The 21,338-nt window shown below is 43.3% G+C and overlaps 1 protein-coding gene across 2 annotated transcripts in view; it reads left to right on the top strand.

Annotated features, from left to right (window-relative positions):
• The window catches only part of DOCK11 (dedicator of cytokinesis 11), a 1,108,606-nt gene that overhangs the window by 205,726 nt on the left and 881,542 nt on the right, over positions 1 to 21,338 (top strand). For both annotated transcript variants that reach the window (XM_069212535.1, XM_069212533.1), the window contains exon 6: positions 9,699 to 9,794. In XM_069212535.1, the coding sequence (XP_069068636.1) occupies positions 9,699 to 9,794 (96 nt within the window). The remainder of the gene's footprint in view (positions 1 to 9,698; positions 9,795 to 21,338) is intronic.

The raw sequence follows: 21,338 nt of genomic DNA, 5'->3' as shown, positions 1-21,338 counted from the left end.
CCCAAGGGTATTCACCAAGTATTTGTGGTGGTGGCAGCACAACAGTGCTGCAATGCCATTCATGTCTTTGGCATTAGGAAAATTGGCTGATAAAAAGGCAGAAACAAACAACAATGCCTAGCCCACCCTCGGGCAGCAGTGCCTCTGTTACACAGGTTAGAGTTCACCCTCTACGTGAAAAAAAGTTGGAGCTGGACCCACAACAAATTCAACCTTTTCTGGGAGATATATTAAACATTGTCATAGGTAAATCATATCTAAACTAAGAAAGGGTGAGAGCATTCCTAACACTGCTGCCTCTTTTTAGAGGCACCCCGGCCCCTCTATATAAAGACAGTGAGTCCTATGCACTATGCAACACAGCAAGATGAAAGATTTGCCATAAAGAATTTCAGCCCTTGATTTTTACAGCAAAGTAATTCAGTATGATTTTCTAGGTGCCTGCTTAACATAACGGTATTACCCAAGCGCACTAGCATCGCTAAGAGATTAATATCGCCCACCATATTTTCCATCAGGTGCTGGAATGCCATATGTGCTCTTATTTTACTCCGAAACAGCCAGATTAATTTGTAGAATGTAGTCAGCTAAGGAGTTTTTTTTTTTAAATCTTGTAGTTTAAACTGCAGAACGGAAAAGCATTTTCTAGCAGTCAGACAGTCCAAAAGGTAATTTGCATAATATCTTTATCTGGCACAGTTTTTCTGTTTAGCTCCTGACCACAAATGCCCAAGCATACATCACTGTCCTACTTCATTGGTACAGCAATAGATGAGGTTTAAGTGCTGCTTGATTTTTTGAATGACGAGAAATTTGATTTGATGTGATAATCTACCACATGGACAGATCCAACATCCCGCTGAATATGTGAAAAAATTGTCAGCTATCTAGGCAGTCATTATTATCTTCCTGAAACAAGGGAGAGTCTCCTAACTTGCAATTTCTGTAATTACATAGTGGAACTATTCTCTGTACAGTACATGCTTGATCTATTGTGGATTTGAAGTGAAACGGAGGAGCTTTGGCTCCTCTTGCCAATAGAAATGAATTTTCTGTGGGGTGAGTAATTAGAATTTAAGAAATCCTTGTTTTCTGAAGCTCTGGATTATGCAATGTCCTTTGTATCTGCCCACAGCTTGGTAATTGTGTTTCCATTACCAACATGCATGGATTACTGGTTTCATTTTATCATACCTTTCCTTGCACTACCATGGTTAACTTTGCTGGATGCAGCAAGCTGGAAAATATGACAGTTCCAAAAGGACATTCCTTTGCGTGCTGGTTTCTTCGTCTTCCTTCAGCTAGGATTGAAGATATCCTGAATGCACGACCAGAAATCCATCACACTGGTGATTCAATTATTTCTGCTTGCATTGTTGCAAACAAATCTTTGACACTATCCGTTTTGGAACAGAATCCATTCCTTCATTTGAATAGTTTATTCAGTGAGACACCAATGTTAGTGAATTAAAATTCAACTGACACTGAGATTCTGTATTGTGACCCTGATTCTTTTCAAATAATGTAGAAGAGAATTTAAGAAATCTGACCCACAGATTTCTTCATGGTCTCTTTCTGTGAAGTTATTCTTTTAAGGAGCTATCTGTATGTAGGTGATTTTGTCTTCTACCTCTGAAATCAGTTGTAGAAACATCAGTGAGGGAATACAGGCTCCCAAAGAAAGTTCTTCAGCAGACCAAAGTTAAAGCCCTCTTTTTTAAGACACTTGAGTACATGGATTTTTTTGATATGCAACTCACTAAATTACTAAATAATTGACCTGGCTAATCTGTCCTTGTTCTGTCATTTTAATAAAATGACAATCCCCATGTTTATTTTGAGATTATGACTGTATTAATGTCCATATCCACACAATTAAGAAGAGTATACGTTTGAGCAATTTAACATAAAGACGTTCTTACTCAAGAACAAGCAAATGTGGAATGGTTTTGGATTTATAAACATTTAAAAGAGTTGAAATAAATAGGTTATCTGCCATATTTTGCTGACTCCAACTTGCTCCAATTCTTTGCACTCACAAGTTGTGAAATTATAAAGTACATTTATATATTGTTTTTCAAATAGAATGATAATGCACCATAGCAATCTTGAATTTCCTAAACATTATGTTACCCAAAATCTACAAAGACTCCTACAGCAAATGTTTTTGTTTATGATAATTCTATAAGGGCAGTAATCCGATCAATAACTCCAGCACGGCATACTCAAACCTTTGATCTATTCTTCACATATCATGTATTGAAGTTTATATATCAAGGATGAGTGTTTGCTTAATGCTGGTAGATATTGCAATTACATTCCACACAAATGGCAAGTGGCCCACAGTCAGTGGTGATCACAGATGAGAAAAGGCCGATTTTCTTTTGCTCTCTTCAGGTGATCAGGAAAGATTTGCACCAGGTTAAGGTAAGTCCTTGGAGCGTGGCTTGCCATTATCCAAGATGGCCACTTTGGTGCTTCACTCTGGCAACTGGGGAGCCAAATCCTTTTATCCTCCTCACCCCTTCCCCCTGAATGACCACCATCCAGCCTGATGTCTCCCTCCTGATGACTTCCTGGACTTTGGAGAGTCCATTGATCAAGCCAGTGTTGCCATGTGATATCTGATTCCCTAGAAGACCCAAAGCCAGGTTGAGTGGCAATGGCCTGGAGGAAATGTGAGAGCTGCGTTCTGACTTGCATCCCTAGAGGGTGGCTGAGATTCTGAAGGATGGGCAGTCATGTGTGGCATTCCCTGCGGATTTAGTGGAGCACTTCTGGGGCTTGCGGTAAGTCTGGCCATGTGATTGCCCATGCGCTTTGAGCGGCAAGCGGGCACACCTCAATTGGAGGTGCGCCCGCCCACAGATCAACCCTTTCCTTCATCTGTCTTATGTCTTTCTGTGTGTCATGGTGGATGCTCTGATTGACAGAAGGGGTGAGGACCATGGCCCAATGGTGCTGGCTGTCTAGTCCTGTGTTCCTATCACTGCTAGCCACACAAGCACAAAGGCTTTTGATTGCTTCTGTGGCCCTCGTTGGTGGGGGCCATGGGTGGACTGACCTGCTGTCATGGACATTGCTATTTTTCCCAACTTCACAATAATGGTGCCATGCTCTATCCATTGAAATTCTGCAACACTTTACAGACCCCAATGCAGCCCTGGTGTTTGGTAAATAACACCAGAATGCAGCAATGGCTGTGTCCTCATCAAGGTGCCATCAGTGATAATGACTGAACCAATGCACCAGCTAAGTGAATCTGCAAGTAGAGCTGGGTAGCATACTGTATATCCTCAGTTACCATGTGTTTGGGGGTAGGTTTCTCTTCTCACACCCATTCTTCAGGACAATGCTGCACTGCTTTCTTCTGCCAGAGGTTGGCAGCTGCGGCCCTCATGTGTAACAACTTCTTTGTTAAAGGGAACCTGTTTAGTTTGTAAGGGTACGTTCGCTGACAGTTTGGGTAGTCAGTGTGGGTGGGGCACTGGTTTTCCTCACCTCACACACTGGTAGTGGTCGTGTTTCTGTTTATTCAGCATACCATTAATCCACTATTACACATCACACCACACCACACCATCCTGTGTCACACCATCCTCGTTGTGATCCTGTCTCTTCACTTAACAGTTATGCTACTAGTTGCAGTAGTATCTCTGTGACCTGACCAGCCCAAAGAAACACAGACTAGATTAGGCATATTTGGATAGCATTTCTATAGGAGATACACCTCTGTGACAATAATTCACCTAGATTTGCCGTGAAGTGGGGACACTGCTCCTTGGAGGGCTAAAGCTCTTACTCTTGAGGAATAGCTATACTGGGGTGGAGATTTCAATCTTGTCCTTGAAGAATCCAGGGATATCTCCCGAGATATGCCCTCCCCCTCCAGAGTAATGACAGATGTATTGTGGTGTGAACTGGAACTCCTGAACAGCTGTGACTTCTGGTAAACTTTATATGGGATAGAAAATTAGTACTTTTATTACTCTGTGGTCCATGACTACAACTCTAGAATAAACTTCTGCTGGTGCTCCTAATCTGTGCTAGGGTGAGTCAAGGAACACTGTTATCTACTGCATACCCTTTTGAACCACTCTCCGGTATGGCTGAACATCCTTCCCAACCACCACACAGAACTACCGACCCTTGCAATTTCCTTCCGGAGTGCTTCTTGATTCTGCCTTTAAGGCGGAATTATCTACGGACATCCAGAGTCCTATGCTTTGTTGTGGGAGACTTTCAAGTCTGTAATTAGAGGGTTCTTCATCTCTCAGCAGAGAGGCATTTTGAAATTGATTTGAAAACAGCTCGCTGAATTAGAGGGGAAACTTAAACACCTAGAAGCCCACTGGCTGAAGACATCAACTGACGAGTTGGATTCTGAGCTGCATAAGACCCTAATGGCTGTCAGTGAAACAGCTGAGGGTGGGCTAATGTTCTAGTGGGTGATTTGAGAGCCCAGCAATACAGTGAGGGTAAGCTGTCGGTCAAAACTCTAGTGTGAGTACTCAGGGATCACATGAAAAGCAAGATCATCCCCAGCATATGTGACAATACAGGAAACCTCTGAATCATCACGTCCCAGATTGCTGAGGTCTTTTCTGATTATTACATTCATCTCTACACCTCCACAACACATTTTGATGGTGCCCAAATGGCCAAATATCTTGATGGCATTGCTATGGTCTGGCTGGGTACTGACAACAGACTAAATGAGCTGTTGTCAAAGAAGAAATTACTGAGAATACTAAAAGGCTCACCTCCGGCATGGATCTTGGCTTGGATGGCTTTACCATCAAGTTTTATAAGGAATTCATAGAGACCCTTGAACCACATCTCCTCGGGGTATTTAATGAAGGGTGCTTACCCCTGACACTGTGGCAAGACATCCTAATCATCTTACTGAAGGCCAACAATAACCGTCATCCTTTTCGGCTTTTCTTGGCCATTATCCCTCCTTAATGTAGATAGCATAATTTTGGCCGTGGTGATAGCCAACCAACTTACACAAGTAATGAAGGATTTGGTCTTACTGGACACTTTACTACTCATAATATCTGTGTTCTGTTTGCACTGATGAGCAAGGTAAAACCAAAAATCCTGGTTATTGGTGTCATTTTGGACGCCAGAAAGGCCTTTGACACTGTGCAATGGCCATTTCTACAAACTGTGTTCTGCAGGATGGAATTGGAAGTGCTCATTCCCCTCATGATCTCTCTCCAGTACACTGTCCTCACCCGCTCTTTTGCTCCCCAGAGGCCTGAGACAGGGCTGCCCCCGTCTCCTCTCTTCTTTGCCATTGCAATGGAATCTCAGGCTTGAAAGATGCAGCAGCACAATGCACACTGAATGTTTACATTCACGCTATCTCAGATGCCCACATAGATAGATAATTGGATCAAATTACCTTTTTCAAAAGCCGGTCAGGTGGCACTTATCAAAATGGTTGTGATGCCCAGGTTTCACTACAAGTTGAGTTCAGCATACTTGGCTGCATGGAGGAACAACCAAGGCTATGTTAGAACTATTGACATTGCAGTTGGTGAAGAGAGGGCGGGCTTTGTCTGATCCCGAGCTATATTGCTTAACTGCCCAGATCTTTTTTACATTTACTGTATTTTCCTCAGCTGGCTATTACACACATCATTGATGAATCTGAGATCCTGGCCCCAGGCACATTACATGCATGTCTTTTTCAAAAGACATCATATCTGAGGAGATTGGTTGAGGTAACTGTGGTTACGTGGCATAAGCTGAGTTGTGCAGTGGGCTGTCACCTGCTATACTCCGCTAGGGCCCCAGCCATTGATAATCCTGCAATACCTATCACTGCTGAAGTGCTAGTAAGATCATCACGTAAGAGACATAATATCAAGGAACTGGAACACCTGTTTCTTTGCGATCAATCTGTACCATGACAAAGTGCAGACAAACACACTGAATATTTTTATGTATAACAGATTTACCCATACACTCAAAGTTCCACACACTAATTAATTTGTGATAGGTGTATGCCAACTGGGTGAGGTTCCAGTCAGAGAACACAAAGAGAGAGACTTGGTAGACCTATGTGACCCTGGCAAATCAGCAAACTGCTATACCTAACTAGAAACGATATCCATGAACTATAAACAGAAATAATTGCACCTTAAATTTCTTCAAATACTCTACTATCCCCTGCAAAATTGCATCATTTATATGCTACCAGTCTGCATAAAAACCCATGTCAATAACTGCACATTATCTTTCTCTACCTGGCATGGGAATGTTGCCGCAGTCCCGCTTACTGGTCTGCAGTATTGACTGAGATCTCCCCTATTGTTGGGTATCAGATCCATGCCATCCCTGATTTTGTGGTGATGGGTTCTGTTGCTAAATTACTAAAAATCCACCTGGTGGCTTGTGGTGCTGCTCCTAACATTAGCAAAAAAGACGTGGCCCTCCACTGGATGAGGGGTCTGAACCCCATAATGGAGGGGGTGGCTCCAAAACGTAGTGACCTGCAATAATAATGCAGAGGTCTACACCACTATGTTGCCTGCTAAATCAAAAGTACAAGATATATAGACAAGATTGCAATCCCAACTTGCTTGGTCACAGGTCAACAGTTCAAATGACCACTCACTGATCCTCAGGAACAACAATACTTGACCCCTCCCTTCCACATGCCGACACTGCTTTGTGGTGTTACCAGCATTGTTGGCCGGTGGATGTGACTTACCAAGCTTTATAACAGCTCTTTGATTCTATCACATGATATTTGAGTTTAAAAATTACTAATCGAGTTATTGTACCTACTGCTTGTTGTTTTGATCTTCTGATGGGAACTAATAAACTAGTAAAATAAAAAATGTAGATCCTTGTAGTCTACCTATCTTCAGACCTTAAACCTCTCCTATATGAATGATGCAGCGCCATGCTTAGCAGTCTTTCTGACCCAACCCAAGCATACAGTATCAGGGAGACCACTGAATGGCATTCTATATGTGGTGGCATGGCTTATCAAGGACAAAAGAAATTCAACTACATCAACCTGCATTACACCTGCTTCCCCTTTGATCTCGGATCATCTTCAGAAACCAACTGCTTCACTTGTAAAGCTCTCAACAAAATTACCTCAGCTTGCATGACAAACAAACTAGCTACTTCAGTGGGACAGTGCCAGAACAGGAACGTTTACACTGACAGACTGGAGCCTTAACATTACAAGAAGAAAAAAACAGGAAGGCAAACCTTCTCAGTTCATGGTACCATGACTTAAATCAGCATCCCTTTCGACATCAGATTAGCGGTGACTTCCCTACAATTTAGAAAAGCTGACAGTGTTCCCATGACTTTTCCCCCTCTGATTGTATGTATCTCCGCGAGGGCCATGCCCCCTCTTCAGAGCTCTGTGGCTCTGTGATGAGCCCTCTTCCTACATTATGCAGCAGAAAGGTCCAGTAAACTCAGTTATCATGCTTGACCTTTGTTGCAGTCTGTTCTTGCATGTGTCACCATAAGAATGCCTAGGCCTGTTTTATAATAATTTATTTGGAAATTGTTTTCTTAATACTAACCCTTGGTTAAAATATGGTATCTAAAACCCTTATCTACATTAAATGTGTACTATCATGCCATATTTCATTACCACTTCCATTATACAGAGTCGGTACTCGGCAGATGTCATGAAAATAGGACTGATGAAGATGACATAGTGACAGCATGTCAAATCCAATTTCCTGGTAGACCCCTATTCGAAAGGACTTCACCCCCTAAACCAAAGCAGTTTTTTTTTAGTATTGAAAGAAAACGAATGAAAGCTTACAGCTGTGTTTGATGATTTATATTTGTGTAAAATTCTAGACACAAATATGTCATAGACGAGAACACCGCCACTTTTCCCTGAAGACCGTGGGTGTACTTCCTCATTCAGAAATGATACCATACATATTTCTAAGGCTGTTTTAAGTTCCTCCAATACTCGTACTTGTTACTGTTACTCAGAATGTCCTATCTTAGGAAAATTAGTTCATGAAACAGATACAAGCTTCCAACTATAACTCAAAAGTAATAAGATACCAGTGCTTAAAACAGACTAACCACAATATGTAATCAAATATTTTTTGCATATTTAAACTTTTACAGTTTAAAAATATTAGCTGTTATTGGGTGACACCAGAAAAAATGTGCTTTAAAATTTTCTGTGCAACGAATTAGGTCTGGGATATGTTTTAACCACACTCACTGCCCACCAAGTTTATATTTCGGTGCAAGAATATTCCAGCGCTGCACGAGACAGAAACATTATTTTTCAAACTAGACAGACAAATAGTAGTAGTGACTGTTACAAGAATTTTCCTGCGGTTGATTGTTACTTTAGCTCTTGGAAAAAGGGATATACTGCAGCAAGAACTATTTTTACTGCTCTGAAACAACACCACAAACACGTTTTAAGGTTTTGGCCCGTAAATAGACTTTAAAGCCGCAGTCTCATTTGTGGGTATGTATTTTTTAACAGTTACCATTATATGTGGAATTAATATTTGCATAGCATATTTTGCAACGTAATACACTGGCAGTCTTTTTAAGTAGCATGCAGCATCATGATTTGATTATGTTTTGCTGAATTGTTTTAATCATTGAAAGCTAAAACGATGTAAAAATAAATTCCCCTGTGCTCAATTAAAGAATAAAAATGTCTTTCGATAGTATATGTAGAGATCTCTACCCCAAATGGTCTGGAGAAATATCTGAAGAACTGTACTAGATTAGCGGATGTAAAATATAGTGAAAAGTGGCTTAGTGAGTGAAATGTATATCGGTTGAATTTATTAAGAAAAATTACATTGTTGGTGTGTTGTATACAGTTTTGCTTTAGTGGAAGGTAATGTTCTTTACAAAACATTGCTTTTGTTTTTTCAAATTAAATTTTCATTCTAATTTGAAACCAGGTCATTGCGTAGCAATGGTATACAACAACAACATTACCTTGTTGACTTCTTATAATTGCCTCAGTAGTATACATGGTTTAAATTGATTCGTCTGAAGTATACAAAAAGTGATGAATGAATGCTTGACTTAATCTCTGCCACTGGTCATTATTTGGCGCTACATCCCAGTACAAAATTTTTTTGTCCACCATACTACCTCAGTTTGGACCCAGACATATGGAAATTAGTTTTGACCCCGCTCTAATGGGAGCAGTTCAGCCAGAACATTTCTTGCAGGTTCATCATGAAGATGGGGTGGGGATGTGTGGGAGCAAAGTTAAATGGGAATGAACAACATATTCATATGGTATTACTTGTGGTGCTGATAAATTAATCTCCCTGAAATGTGACAGGCTTTTAATGCCAACGCCTGTTAGGCCCAGTGGCAGAACTGCTGCCTCTTGACAGACAGTTACCAGCTTAATCTGAATATCTTGAATTATATGAAAATCCACCAAAGGGGGGCAAAAATAAAAGGATGGATTGTTTTCCTTGTTAACGCTCGTAGGAATGTTTGCCCTCAGCTACAAAAATAAACACTGAATGCAACGCTATAAAATAGTAAATGTACCCCTTTGCGTCCACAGCTTTTATCACATATGATGAAAAAATATTAAAAAGCACTGTTTAAAGAATTCAAAGCATCTTATAAATGTGTATGATTTTAAAGATGTTGCATTCTTAAAATTAAGTCTCTAATATGACTTGTGTATTTAATTTCAGGATTCCACGTCGTTATGTTCTCAGAAGGGAGGAGTTATAAAACAGGGCTGGCTGTACAAGGCCAATGTAAATAGTACAATCACAGTCACCATGAAAGTAAGATAACATTTCATTTAATTGTTACTTTATGTATTAAGGTGTTCTTTATGCTTCCAGACATGCTTTAGATTTGTGCACTGCAGAGTACTGCCGGTTCATGTAAAGTGTAGAACGGTTCTCAACTGTTTGTTGTCAAATGAGCGCTGGAAATTGAAGAATGATTTAAAAAAATGAAATCATGAATTGAAATTTGTAGGGAGCTAGGGTGTCAAATTAAATAGATTAAATGATGTGTTTTGCTTACTTTTACCTTTCGTATGGTCTTTTAGAGACAACAAAGAGTTTTGTCTTGTTATATAGTAATGAACTGCATAAAAACACACCGAAAAGCAGGCACACAAAAAATAGCATAAGTTGGCACTAAGTCAGGACATTGCTGTCAGCAATAACAAAAAACAGCGTAATTCATCCTTAGCTGTTTGTTCATAAGTGCATGAAACAATACTCACGCATATCATGAAGCAAGGTAGTTATGGGAGCTTTCTTTTTGCATGTTTGACAGAGGGAGACAGATGCACTTACAATGTAAATATATATCATTTTAATTTGTGTTGTCATTCTTTAAGGCCTGTATTTGGACTGGAATAGCTCAATATGTTATGCTGGTGAGAAAGTTTTATGTGAAAAGCATTACCACTAGTAGTGGCAGGAATTGTTATATCAGCCCATCTGTATATAGATACAAGTTGAATTCTGGGAGCAACCCACAGAGGAATGACTGATGCTACAGTAAGGCCCTCATTATGACTTCAGTGGTCTTTTTTGAAGACCGCCGAAGCTGCTACAGCCAGCAGACTGCCAGTAATGGCGGTCTACTAACCGCCATATTACAAGTCCTGAAAGGACTTCTGCCAGTGTACGGGCGGAAATCAGACTCCGTTGGCCTGGCCGATGGAGTTGAAGAGACGGTTCCACCGCCAGCACGACCACGCCAACAAGACTCCACCTGCCATATTATGATACGTAATATGGTGTGGCGGAGTCCTGTACAGCGGTGCAATGCTGGCGGTGGAAAACGCCAGAACCCATCCCCTACCGGACGACCACCTTACCGGAAAAGGTACGTTGATTGTCCAAAAGGGAGGGGGTGGAGGTTCTTGGGTGCATGTGTGTGGTGTGCGTGTATGTGTGCCTGAATGGGTGTGTGTGAGTGCATGTCTGTGCATGGAGGATGTGTGTGTGGGCATGTGTGTGAATGAAGGGGGGTGTGGATGAGTTGTGATGAAGGAGGTGTGTGTGGATGAGTGTGGATGAAGGGGGTGGGGGGGTGTGCATGTGTGTGGAAGGATGGGTGTTTGTGTGCATGAGTGTGAATTTGGAGTGGTGTGTGTGCATGTATGCTGATAAGTGGTGGTGTGCATAGGGGTGTGTCGACGTGTGTGTGTGTATGTGCTGGTGACAAGAATGGGGATTCCTGTTGCCGGGTGCGTGACCACCAGGCTTTGGCCTGTAGGTATGCTTCCTTGTAGTGCAGCCGGAGGCCTAAGGCCTGCCGTTGGCCCGGAGCAGCTCACCGCCGACCGCGTCACTGCAAGCGCACCAGCGGGCCAGGCGGTGTTTGACAGTTTAGCTTTGGCAAAACCCCACAACTCGTAATGCGGTGGTCTTTAATGCTGGGTCCGCGGTGGTAAGACTGCTGCCACAAGACTGGCGGTCTGAGGACCTAAATCACATAACCTCACCTCCGCACCGGACCTCGCCAGCTCCAACGCCGACAGATACAAGATCATCCACAAGGACCACTTTAACCAACCGGGAGAAGGCAACACCATCGTACGCAAGAACACCCTCCGCCTCACAACCAGCACCGACTACCTCGCTCCCGACATGGAGCACCTCCACTTCCAGATCCAGACCAACCCGAACACCCCCTATGCTGCACCCTTGTCTACAGACCCCCCGGACCTCACCCCCCTTCAGTGAATCCATAGCTGACTTCATCTCACATCACGCCCTCGCCTGTACAGACTACATCCTCCTCTGCGACCTCGATTTCCACCTGGATAACCTCAGCCACACCAACACCTCATCCCTACTGGAGAACCTCACCAGCATGGAACTCAAACAACTGGTCTCCTCCTCAACGCACTCAGGAGGACACACACTTGACCCCATCTTCTCCGCCAGCAGCAACATCTCCGTCAGCCACACCTCCGAATGTCTATGGACTGGCCACTTCTGCATCCACTTCTCCTTCACCAAACTCACCCATTACCACCATGCCCTCCGCCACCCGCGCAGAAGCTGGAACGAGGTCAGCGAAGACCAATTCACCACCACCCTCCACAACCCACCACCACCAACCTTCACGGACACCACCACATCTGCACGCCTCCTCCCCCGATGGATCTCCGACTGTGCCAACAATCTGGCCCCCCTCAGTAAACTCTCCGGCAAACCGACCACCCAAGAAAGCCAGCCGGTTCTCCCCTGCCCTCCAAAGGTCCAGATGCACCTGTAGACGATTCAAAAGAAGATGGAGGTGCAGCAAGACCACGGCAGACCACGCAGCCCTTAAAACCACAGTCACATCACATGACCGCCTCATCAGAGCCATGAAGAAAACCTCCATACAAGACCTAATCAATGCGAATGCACAGAATAGTAAAAAACTCTTCACCGTGATCAAAGAATTCACCAAACCTAGCACTGACACCAAGGACATCTCCCCATTGCAAGCCCTCTGCGACAACCTTGCCACTTTCTTCCACTGCAAGATCTCTGACATCTAGGACAGCAACACGGGAACTACCTGCAACCACCACACCCAAAGTTTCCGGATCCCAGCCAACCCTGACCAACTAGACCACTCTCACCACCGATGACGCCCTACAGATCATGAAGACCGTCCACTCCGTAGCCCCCTCGGACACCTGTCCCCACTACATCTTCACTGAGCCAGTGACACCATCGCCCTGAGCTCTGCTGCACCATCAACTGCTCCATCGAGACCGCCACCTTCCCTGAAGACAGGAAACACACACAGATCAACCCACTGCTGAACAAACCCTCCACAGACCTGACGGACCTCTAGAACTACAGACCCATCGCTCTGCTCTCTTTCCCGGCCAAAGTCATTGAGAAAGCCATCAACACCCAGCTCACTGAATTCAACAAGACCAATCACACCCTGGACCCCTCCCAATGCAACTTCAGAAGCAATCACAGCACTGAGACTGCACCGCAACAGATGACATCAGCAATCTCCTGGACCAAGATGAAACTGCAGGCCTCATCCTCTTGGATCTCCCTGCTACATTCAATACCCTCTCCCACACCACCTTCTGCGCAAAACTCCGTGGCAAAGCCCTGAAATGGATCCTCACCTTCCTCACTGGCCAAACCCAGAGAGTCAGGCTCATCTGTACCTACAGAGATCAGTTGCGGCATCCCCAAGGCTCCTCCCTGAGCCAACCTCTTTTCAACATCTACATGGCCCACTAGCAGACATCATCAGAAACCACAGACTCAACATTGTCTCCTACGCTGATGACACTCAGTTGATCCTCTCCCTCACTGACAAACCTAAAGTCGCAAAGACCAACTACCACAATGGGATAAAGGCAGTCTCCTCCTGGATGAAAGACAGCTGCCTCAAGCTCAACTCCAACAAGACAGAAGTCCTTATTTTGAGCACCACCTCTTCTACCTGGGACAACGCTTGCTGTCCCACAGTGCTTGAAGCCCCCCACACCGGCAAACGATGCACGTAACCTCGGCATCATCCTCAAATCCTTGCTCTCTATGAATCAACAAGTCAACACCGTCTCGTCCTCCTGCTTCCACATACTCCACCTGCGCTTAAAGATCTTCAAGTGGATCTCCATCGAACCAGAAGGACAGTCACCCAGGTGCTCGTCAGCAGCAAGCTCGAATACGGCAATGCACTCTACGCGGACTCTACCCAGAAGCTTCAAAAGAAGATGCAAAGAATCCAGATCTCTGCCGCTAGACTTATCCTGGACATCCTTCACCGCGGCCACATCTCGGGGCACCTGAGAAACCTACACTGGCTCCTGGTCAGCAAAAGCATAACCTTCAAGCTCCTCACACACACTTACAAGGCCCTCCACAACATCGGACCTTCATACCTCAACCACCGCCTCACCTTTCACACGCCCACCAGACAACTCTGTTCCTCTCACCTTGCCACCATTGCACAGATCCGCAAGATCAGAGCCGGAGGAAAATCCTTCTCCTACCTCACCGCTAAGACCTGGAACTCTCTTCCTCTTCATCCCAGGCAATCTCTCACTCTGCCACAATTAAGTAAGGACCTCATGACCTGACTTTTTGACTGAACCAGCCCTCCAGCACTTCTATTGATCTGCAGTACCCCTAACCCCCTTTCCCTCCGCCAGCACCTTGAGACCCGAATGGGTCTATAAGAACCCTGATTGATTGATTGATTGATCATAAGCAACAATGAGCAGCTTGTGAATGCCTGTTATGGACTGGACTCAATGAAGGTATCTCTAGTTTTCTTCTTGATTGCACGAGGAAATGGCAACTCCTCCCAGCAGAAAAGACAGTACCTTGCACTTTTGTGCTTTAGCGAACTGTCCTACCCTTTAATTTATTCAAGAGGGTCCCAGTTATAAAGAAAATGTCACATGGTCAAAAAGCCTACCTGAAAATATTGATGATTCTTGATTATAACAGAGAAACATGGCTAAGACTGATAAAAATGGCACAAAGATACTCTGAATCAGGCTTCAAAAATAGCCCAGCATAAGTGTTTTTAAAGGACAAGTCCAATAGGAATCCTGTTGGAAAAAAAAGAAAAATCAGGGGCAAAAAGAATAGCAATCGACGATGAATGTAATGAAAAATAAGGAAAGGAAAGCCTTCTGACAAACATGGTTGAAAAAGTAAATTATATGACAGAAAAATAGATAGAGGCTATGTTGGTTTACGATTCCCAGACAACATACACCAGGATGACGAACACCTTCATTAGGCATAGGTATAATCTTAACTCCGGCCACTCTTATAGAAAAAAATGTGTTTCCAAATAATGGCTTGCAGAGGAAGAAAACCCCCAGTTTTGACATTCCTCTTACCTCTGCACCTTACCATCTGTCTCCTGCACTCAGTACGTCATGTGGCACGTGAAGCAGGCGCAATTGTCAACACACTGATGCTGGCAACACAGAGGGAATATAAACTTTCCTTCGTGTGCTGAATTATGCGTCAGAGATACACTTTCTTCACCTTGCACAGCACAAGACCTAAGGAACATACCATTGCCAGTAAAGTCTACTCAGAACCCTGCTTTGAGATATAACATTGAGTTCCACAAACGTCATTGCTCAAAACGTATCACATTAAACAAAAGAAAAATGCAGGCATGGGCTTCTCCTGTTAAGTTCCACATTCCAATGTAATTACCTGTGACAACATGATATCCAGTTAATTCAAGCAACCTGTGGTCCTTGATCTTCCATCAACATGTAAATCATATTGTTCCCGATAGTTATCTTGGCTAAAACATTTGACATATAGAAATCCAGTTTGTCCTCTCAAATGACTTTTGTGAAATCATATATAATACATCTGTGGGTCTCTTATGTCTTCTCACATTGATATGCAGCATACTATACTATGCATTACAAATAAGTTACTGAAAATAGTCTGTCACATGATGCAGTGCCATTTACTTTGCAGGCACTTATACTGAACACTGAAAGGTATACATTCTTCAAAATAGTTCATTCCAGGTAGCCTTTGATCTAAAATGGAATTTGCAAGAATATTTCTGAAGCACAATACTCCACAGGATGTCTATCAACACAATAGCAGAAGACCGTTAAATACCTTTCTGTCTCAAAGGCAAAGAATTTGAGATCTACTGCCTCAACTGCCATCAATGTTTTTGCTCAACCTATTAAATATACTTAATTCACACTTCTACAAAAAGTGGAAAACACCAAACAATGTGCTTTAAGAAGGCAGTGTTACAGCTTTGTGTCAAGGACTGGATGCTAAGAAGGTCTGCTGAGTTTCCACCTCGTATGCCGGAAGAAAGGACAATTCCTTCTTAGAAGACATGATGCCGCCCTGTACTTAATAGGGCTCAATGTCTCCTTTAAAAGGCCTGAATTAGTAGGAAAAACATAAGGGATAAAAAAGACTTATTTGACATGCTTGTAACTCTTGACTGAAGATGAAGATTAACAAAGCAATTATTAGCAATGCCCCAAAATGGCTCTGACTGTACAGGAGAGGAAAGAGCTAACAAGGACATTCATTAGTAGCTTCCATAAGAGTTCCATCTGTACGATGCAAAACACAGGACAAAAATAATTGCAAGTGAGTTGGGAATGTAACAACAGTGAGTAAACTAATTTGTGGAGACACATCCATCACTTCTAAATGCCTCCTTATACATGATTCAAACAGGAAATGACACTACATGAAAATACTCGACTACAGATACTCAAATAGAGCTCACTGGACAGGCAACCATCTTGGAGAGGGGAGTTTATAAGGATTGTCTGCGTCCTTTTCATTAAACTCATGGTGTCAATTTGGCACACACTGAAGAAATCCAAGATTCACATTATCTGCCTGGCCTGAACTCTGCATTCTGGCCATGGCCTACCTTACTTGACAATCAGTTTGACTCAGAGAACACCCCTCTGCCAGAGCAGAAACACTAATCTCGGCAGCAAGGGCACTTAACAATACATTGAGCACAATCCAGCCACATGCTACCTGACAGTGTGAGGAGCACACTGCCATTTCCAGAACGATTGCAATCTTTTTTAATCTCTCTGGACAGAAATAGCTGTGTGCCACCAATTGGAAGCTCTGGATTTAATGGGCTGTTGATGAAACTAACAGTGGACGTACAAGGGAGCATGATATTGAGGCTCTCTATCAAAAATGATAATATAAGGTATGCCATGAATATGAAAAACATTGTTACATTTTGTCAACTGTTGGTAACTTGGATAAAGGAACTACATATGCCATCATTGCACCATATCCCACTGAAAGCAGAAGATCTTTTTTTTAAATCTGTAGAAATCGTATGCTAGGTTTTTGGAGCCAATCATAATAGCTGTCTCTATGGATAAACCTTATGATCCAATGATCTATGTTAGGCACAAACAGTAGAGGCAAGAACATATTTGTGAACATCAGAATGAGCAGCCAGCTGCTTACTAAAACGATCATAAAACTAAATCCAACATAGACTTAGCTCCTCTTGGACCAGAAATAGCAGAGAATTACCTGTTACATGAAAATAGAATTCATTTTGTTGAACTAAGGAAGTCTTCATATGAAACTTTCCTAATTCCTTTGGACCCATTTGTTGTTCAGATATCTTAACTCTATTTAACAAAGTCTGAACTATTTCAGCCACACTTTGACAAGGATGTTCGGGTTGGCCATAAGTAAATGATGACTCAGGATAATAACGACATAGATCATCCACCCAAAAATAAATTGAATCCGGAATATGTAATAGTGAAATCATACTGTGCCAAGAGAAATGCCTGTTCCTGTATATAGGATTTCACAAACAATTCAGATGTTGATATTCAGTTTGAAATGCCTATCAAAACATGTCTCCATTCACTAGAAATTATCTTCAGTATATGCTCTTGTAACAAATCTGCCCCAATTGCTGTTTCAAAGGTGGATGTTTCCATAGTAAACTTTTTTGGAGTATTAGGATAGACTACAGTTGGTATTTGAGCAAACATCTGATTGTAGTTGAGGACCAATCCAAAATGAATATTCAGTGTAAATCCAAGATACTCAACTTCTTCATTCTGAAGCTCACACCTCTTGGGTTTGGAAGTCGAAATATGTTCAAAAGCAAAAGATAGTGCCAGGTGTGATTGTTATAGCACAGTCATATTCCTTATGAGGGGGAAGGGAACAGGCTTTAGTATTAACGAAAACTGGAGAAAATGCATGGGACTGTAGTGGCACAGCATAATGATGAGTCACTACTAAATTGAATTGGGAGTCCTTTGACTTGTCACTAATTGAAGCCCAACAACGATCATGACAAAACTGTGATGACAAAGATACTATTTAAGTAGGCCAAGTTACATATGTATTATGCCCTCTAAGCAAAGGCTTGCAGCATATTTAGGAGAGTCAATGAGGTCAACAGACAGAACTTGACTGTGATCTAAAAATGAGGCTTGCAGTGGGAAGGAGGCCTCTCGTAGTGGGCCTGAAGCCATCAACAGTTTGGATTACTTCAGGAGTCTCCTTAACTCTTTAAGGAAAAAAATAGTTTTATTGGCCCATCCCCGATCAGTGAACATTCCAGAGGTACTATGTTCCAGCAATGCAGCGATATTAACAACATTTCCTACTTCATTTCTCCTAGTAATCAGTAAAAGGACCAAATCATTATCAGTACAATTCGTGGAAGAGTGTATGTATCAGGCAGCCAATGCACCTCTTCTTTCGTCTCTTTCGCAGATGATTGCGTTCTTCCTACTTTCTTCTAAGGCTCTTTAGCATAAGCTTGACTCATATATTCCGAATCAACACAATATATAAGAAGCCCAGCCTTTTCTTTTAAAAGACTCCTAACTGCCTCTATTTGCATAGCCTATTCTTGAGGCATCCCGTCTATCGTAATTTCCTCCCAGTAGCTATGATATGATATTGCCTTGCACTTAACAGCACATGTGAAATGCATTGACAGTGTCGCGCCGCACCGCGCGGCGCGAGCCGAGCGTTCGGCACAAGCCGGGCGTTCGGCTCGGGCCGCGCATCGCGTTCCTAAGACGCGGCGCGCCCCGAGCCTTTCCTGCACCCTACGAGGCCCCAGAACTTACATGGGGCCTCGCTCTGCTCTCTCTCTCCGTTTTTTCGGGGTCTCCTGACCCCTCTTACCTGTTTTTGCTCCTTCTTCTTTCTTCTTTCTTCTTTCTTTTTCTTGTGTCTGTTTATTGCACTTTCCTTTATGTCTTTCCCCCTTCCCAGGTTACCTTTTTCTTCCCAGCATTCCTCATTCCCTATTCTCTATGGTTTCTACTCCATTCTGTTCTATCTACTTTTCCCTATCTAAGATGGTGTCCTTTTTCTTCCTGTGGGTCACTTCCTGTTCTTTGGTATTTAAGGGAGGTGTTTTCTTCTTTTCTTTGCGCTGCAACACTCTCTGTTCAGATGGTGTCTTCGCTCCTGATATCCTAGCCTTTTGGTTCTGGAATTCGCCTATTCTGTGTTATTTGACTTCAGTTCTTTTTGATTCCTGTTCTTCTGTTCTTGTTTTCAGGAATCTTTCTGTTGGAGGTTTTTTCCCCTTTTTTGGAAGGGTTTTTTTCCCTCTGGCGCTATTTTCTGAAGGTCACGGTCTGTTCTTGGCGTTTCCATTGCCTACAGCACCGTGGCTACCAGAAAGAGTCGCCCCTTTTTGGGCCAAAGCCGAACACTCAAGATCCACGCCACTAGATCTGCAGATTCCAGGCACAAGCAGCACGTGAGTCGTGACAGATTGCAGCGCCAAACCATCCCGACGTCTTCAAACACCATGGATGACACAGTGGTGGCAGCTGCAGATCCGGATCAATCTCTCCTGACGACGATTCAGCAACAAGCTCAAGAATTACAACAACTACGCAGTGAGAATGCTGCGTTACGACAGGCTCTGGCTTTCCGTAGTGGTGATGTTCCGACGCTCTCCGCCTCTACCCATCGTTTTTCTGGTGAACCAACCAAACTGCGTGAGTTCCTAGATTCATTAACATTGTACTTCGCCTTCCGACCCACCCAATTCTCCCATGACATAACAAAGGTGGGTTATCTCATTAGTGCCTTATCCGGTCCTGCCTTGGCCTGGGCAACCCCTATGGTATCATCCAACGATCTGGTATTGTCGGACTATCCCGCCTTCGTGAATCGCTTCAAGCAAATGTTTAGTCGTCCGGGATTGGAGGCCTCAGCGGAAGAAGCCTTATGCGACATTCAACAAGGCTCACAAGATGTCCTTCAATACATAACACGCTTTCGTCAGCTAGCGGCAGAGACCACCTGGGTGGAACGTACTTCGGTGACTTTGTTTCGTAGAGGACTCAAAGAAGAAATAAAAGATGAATTAGTACATTTCACCAGAGTGGAGGATCTTCGTGGCCTGATGGATCAAGCCCTTTCCATCGAGTATCGCCTTCAGGAACGGAGATTGGAGAAGAGAAGGAGTAGAGGATCTTCTCAACCAAGCACTTCACGAGTTTATCCGCATCGTTCTGAGGAACCTCACCCCCCTGCTAGAGACATCGAAGGAGAACCCATGCAGGTGGATACAACTCGAGGCCCTCTCTCCGCTAGCAAGCGGGAAGACAGACGAAAGAAAGGGTTGTGTCTGTACTGCGGTTCTGCCGGCCACATGCTTCGTACCTGTCCAGTACGTCCATCAAGGCCATCGGGAAACGCCACTTCCCGTCCTCTGTAAGAAGGGAGGGGACAGGATTATCAGCTATACCTTCCATCAGTTCCTTTAATGACAAAACCACATCCTTGTTTATAGTACCAGTCATGTTACAATTTCCTGACGGCCGTCAAGAAAAGACTATGGCACTACTAGATTGTGGAGCCAGTGGTATTTATATGGATAAGAAGTGGGCCACTACTCAACAAGTTCCTACACAACCTAAGGAAATTCCCGAACAGGTACACACAGTGGACGGATCCTTGATATCCTCGGGTCCAGTTGATACAACTACCCTGATGCTGAGTTTACAGATCGGTAACCATCAAGAACACATCTCCTTTGATCTCATAACATCCCCCAACCATACCATCATTCTTGGAATTCCGTGGTTCATCAGACATAATCCATATGTGAATTGGGCAACCCGGACGGTCTCCTTGTCGTCACAGTTTTGTCACGAGCACTGTTTTGCTTCTGACAAGTATTGGTCACCTAAGAGATCAATAATCACGGAAGGTACTACCGGTTCTACCATTAATACAGTCCAAGGAGTCCCTGAACACTATTTGGCGTTTCAAGATGTATTTCAAAAACCCTCCAGACCTGTGTTACCTCCACATCAAGATTACGATTGTGCTATTCCCTTGGAACCTGGCACTATCGTTCCTTTTGGAAGGATGTATTCCCTCACAGAACCTGAAAAGGAAATACTAAAGGAGTATTTGGAAGAAAATATACAAAGTGGTCTTATTGTTCCATCATCTTCTCCGGCCGGGGCTCCTCTCTTTTTCGTACCCAAGAAGACAAAGGATCTTCGCCCTTGCCTGGATTTTCGAGGCCTGAATAAGATAACTATTAAAGATCGTTATCCTTTGCCTCTCATCAGGGATATTCTAGAGGCAGTCAGAGGAGCTCAACGGTTTACCAAACTAGATCTACGGGGAGTCTACCACCTTTTACGCATTAAAGAAGGAGATGAGTGGAAAACAGCCTTTAGGACTCCATTTGGTCACTTTGAATACAAGGTAATGCCTTTTGGTCTCACTAATGCCCCCGCAATCTTCCAGAGATTTATGGACTCAGTGTTTTCTGATCTTCTGAACCAGACAGTTGTAATCTACCTAGATGATATTCTT

This window comes from Pleurodeles waltl, chromosome 2_1 (genome assembly GCF_031143425.1).
Source record: "Pleurodeles waltl isolate 20211129_DDA chromosome 2_1, aPleWal1.hap1.20221129, whole genome shotgun sequence".
NCBI classification, from domain to species: domain Eukaryota; kingdom Metazoa; phylum Chordata; class Amphibia; order Caudata; family Salamandridae; genus Pleurodeles; species Pleurodeles waltl.
The sequence above is the reverse complement of the archived record's forward strand: the minus strand, read 5'-3'. Positions and strand labels throughout refer to the sequence as shown.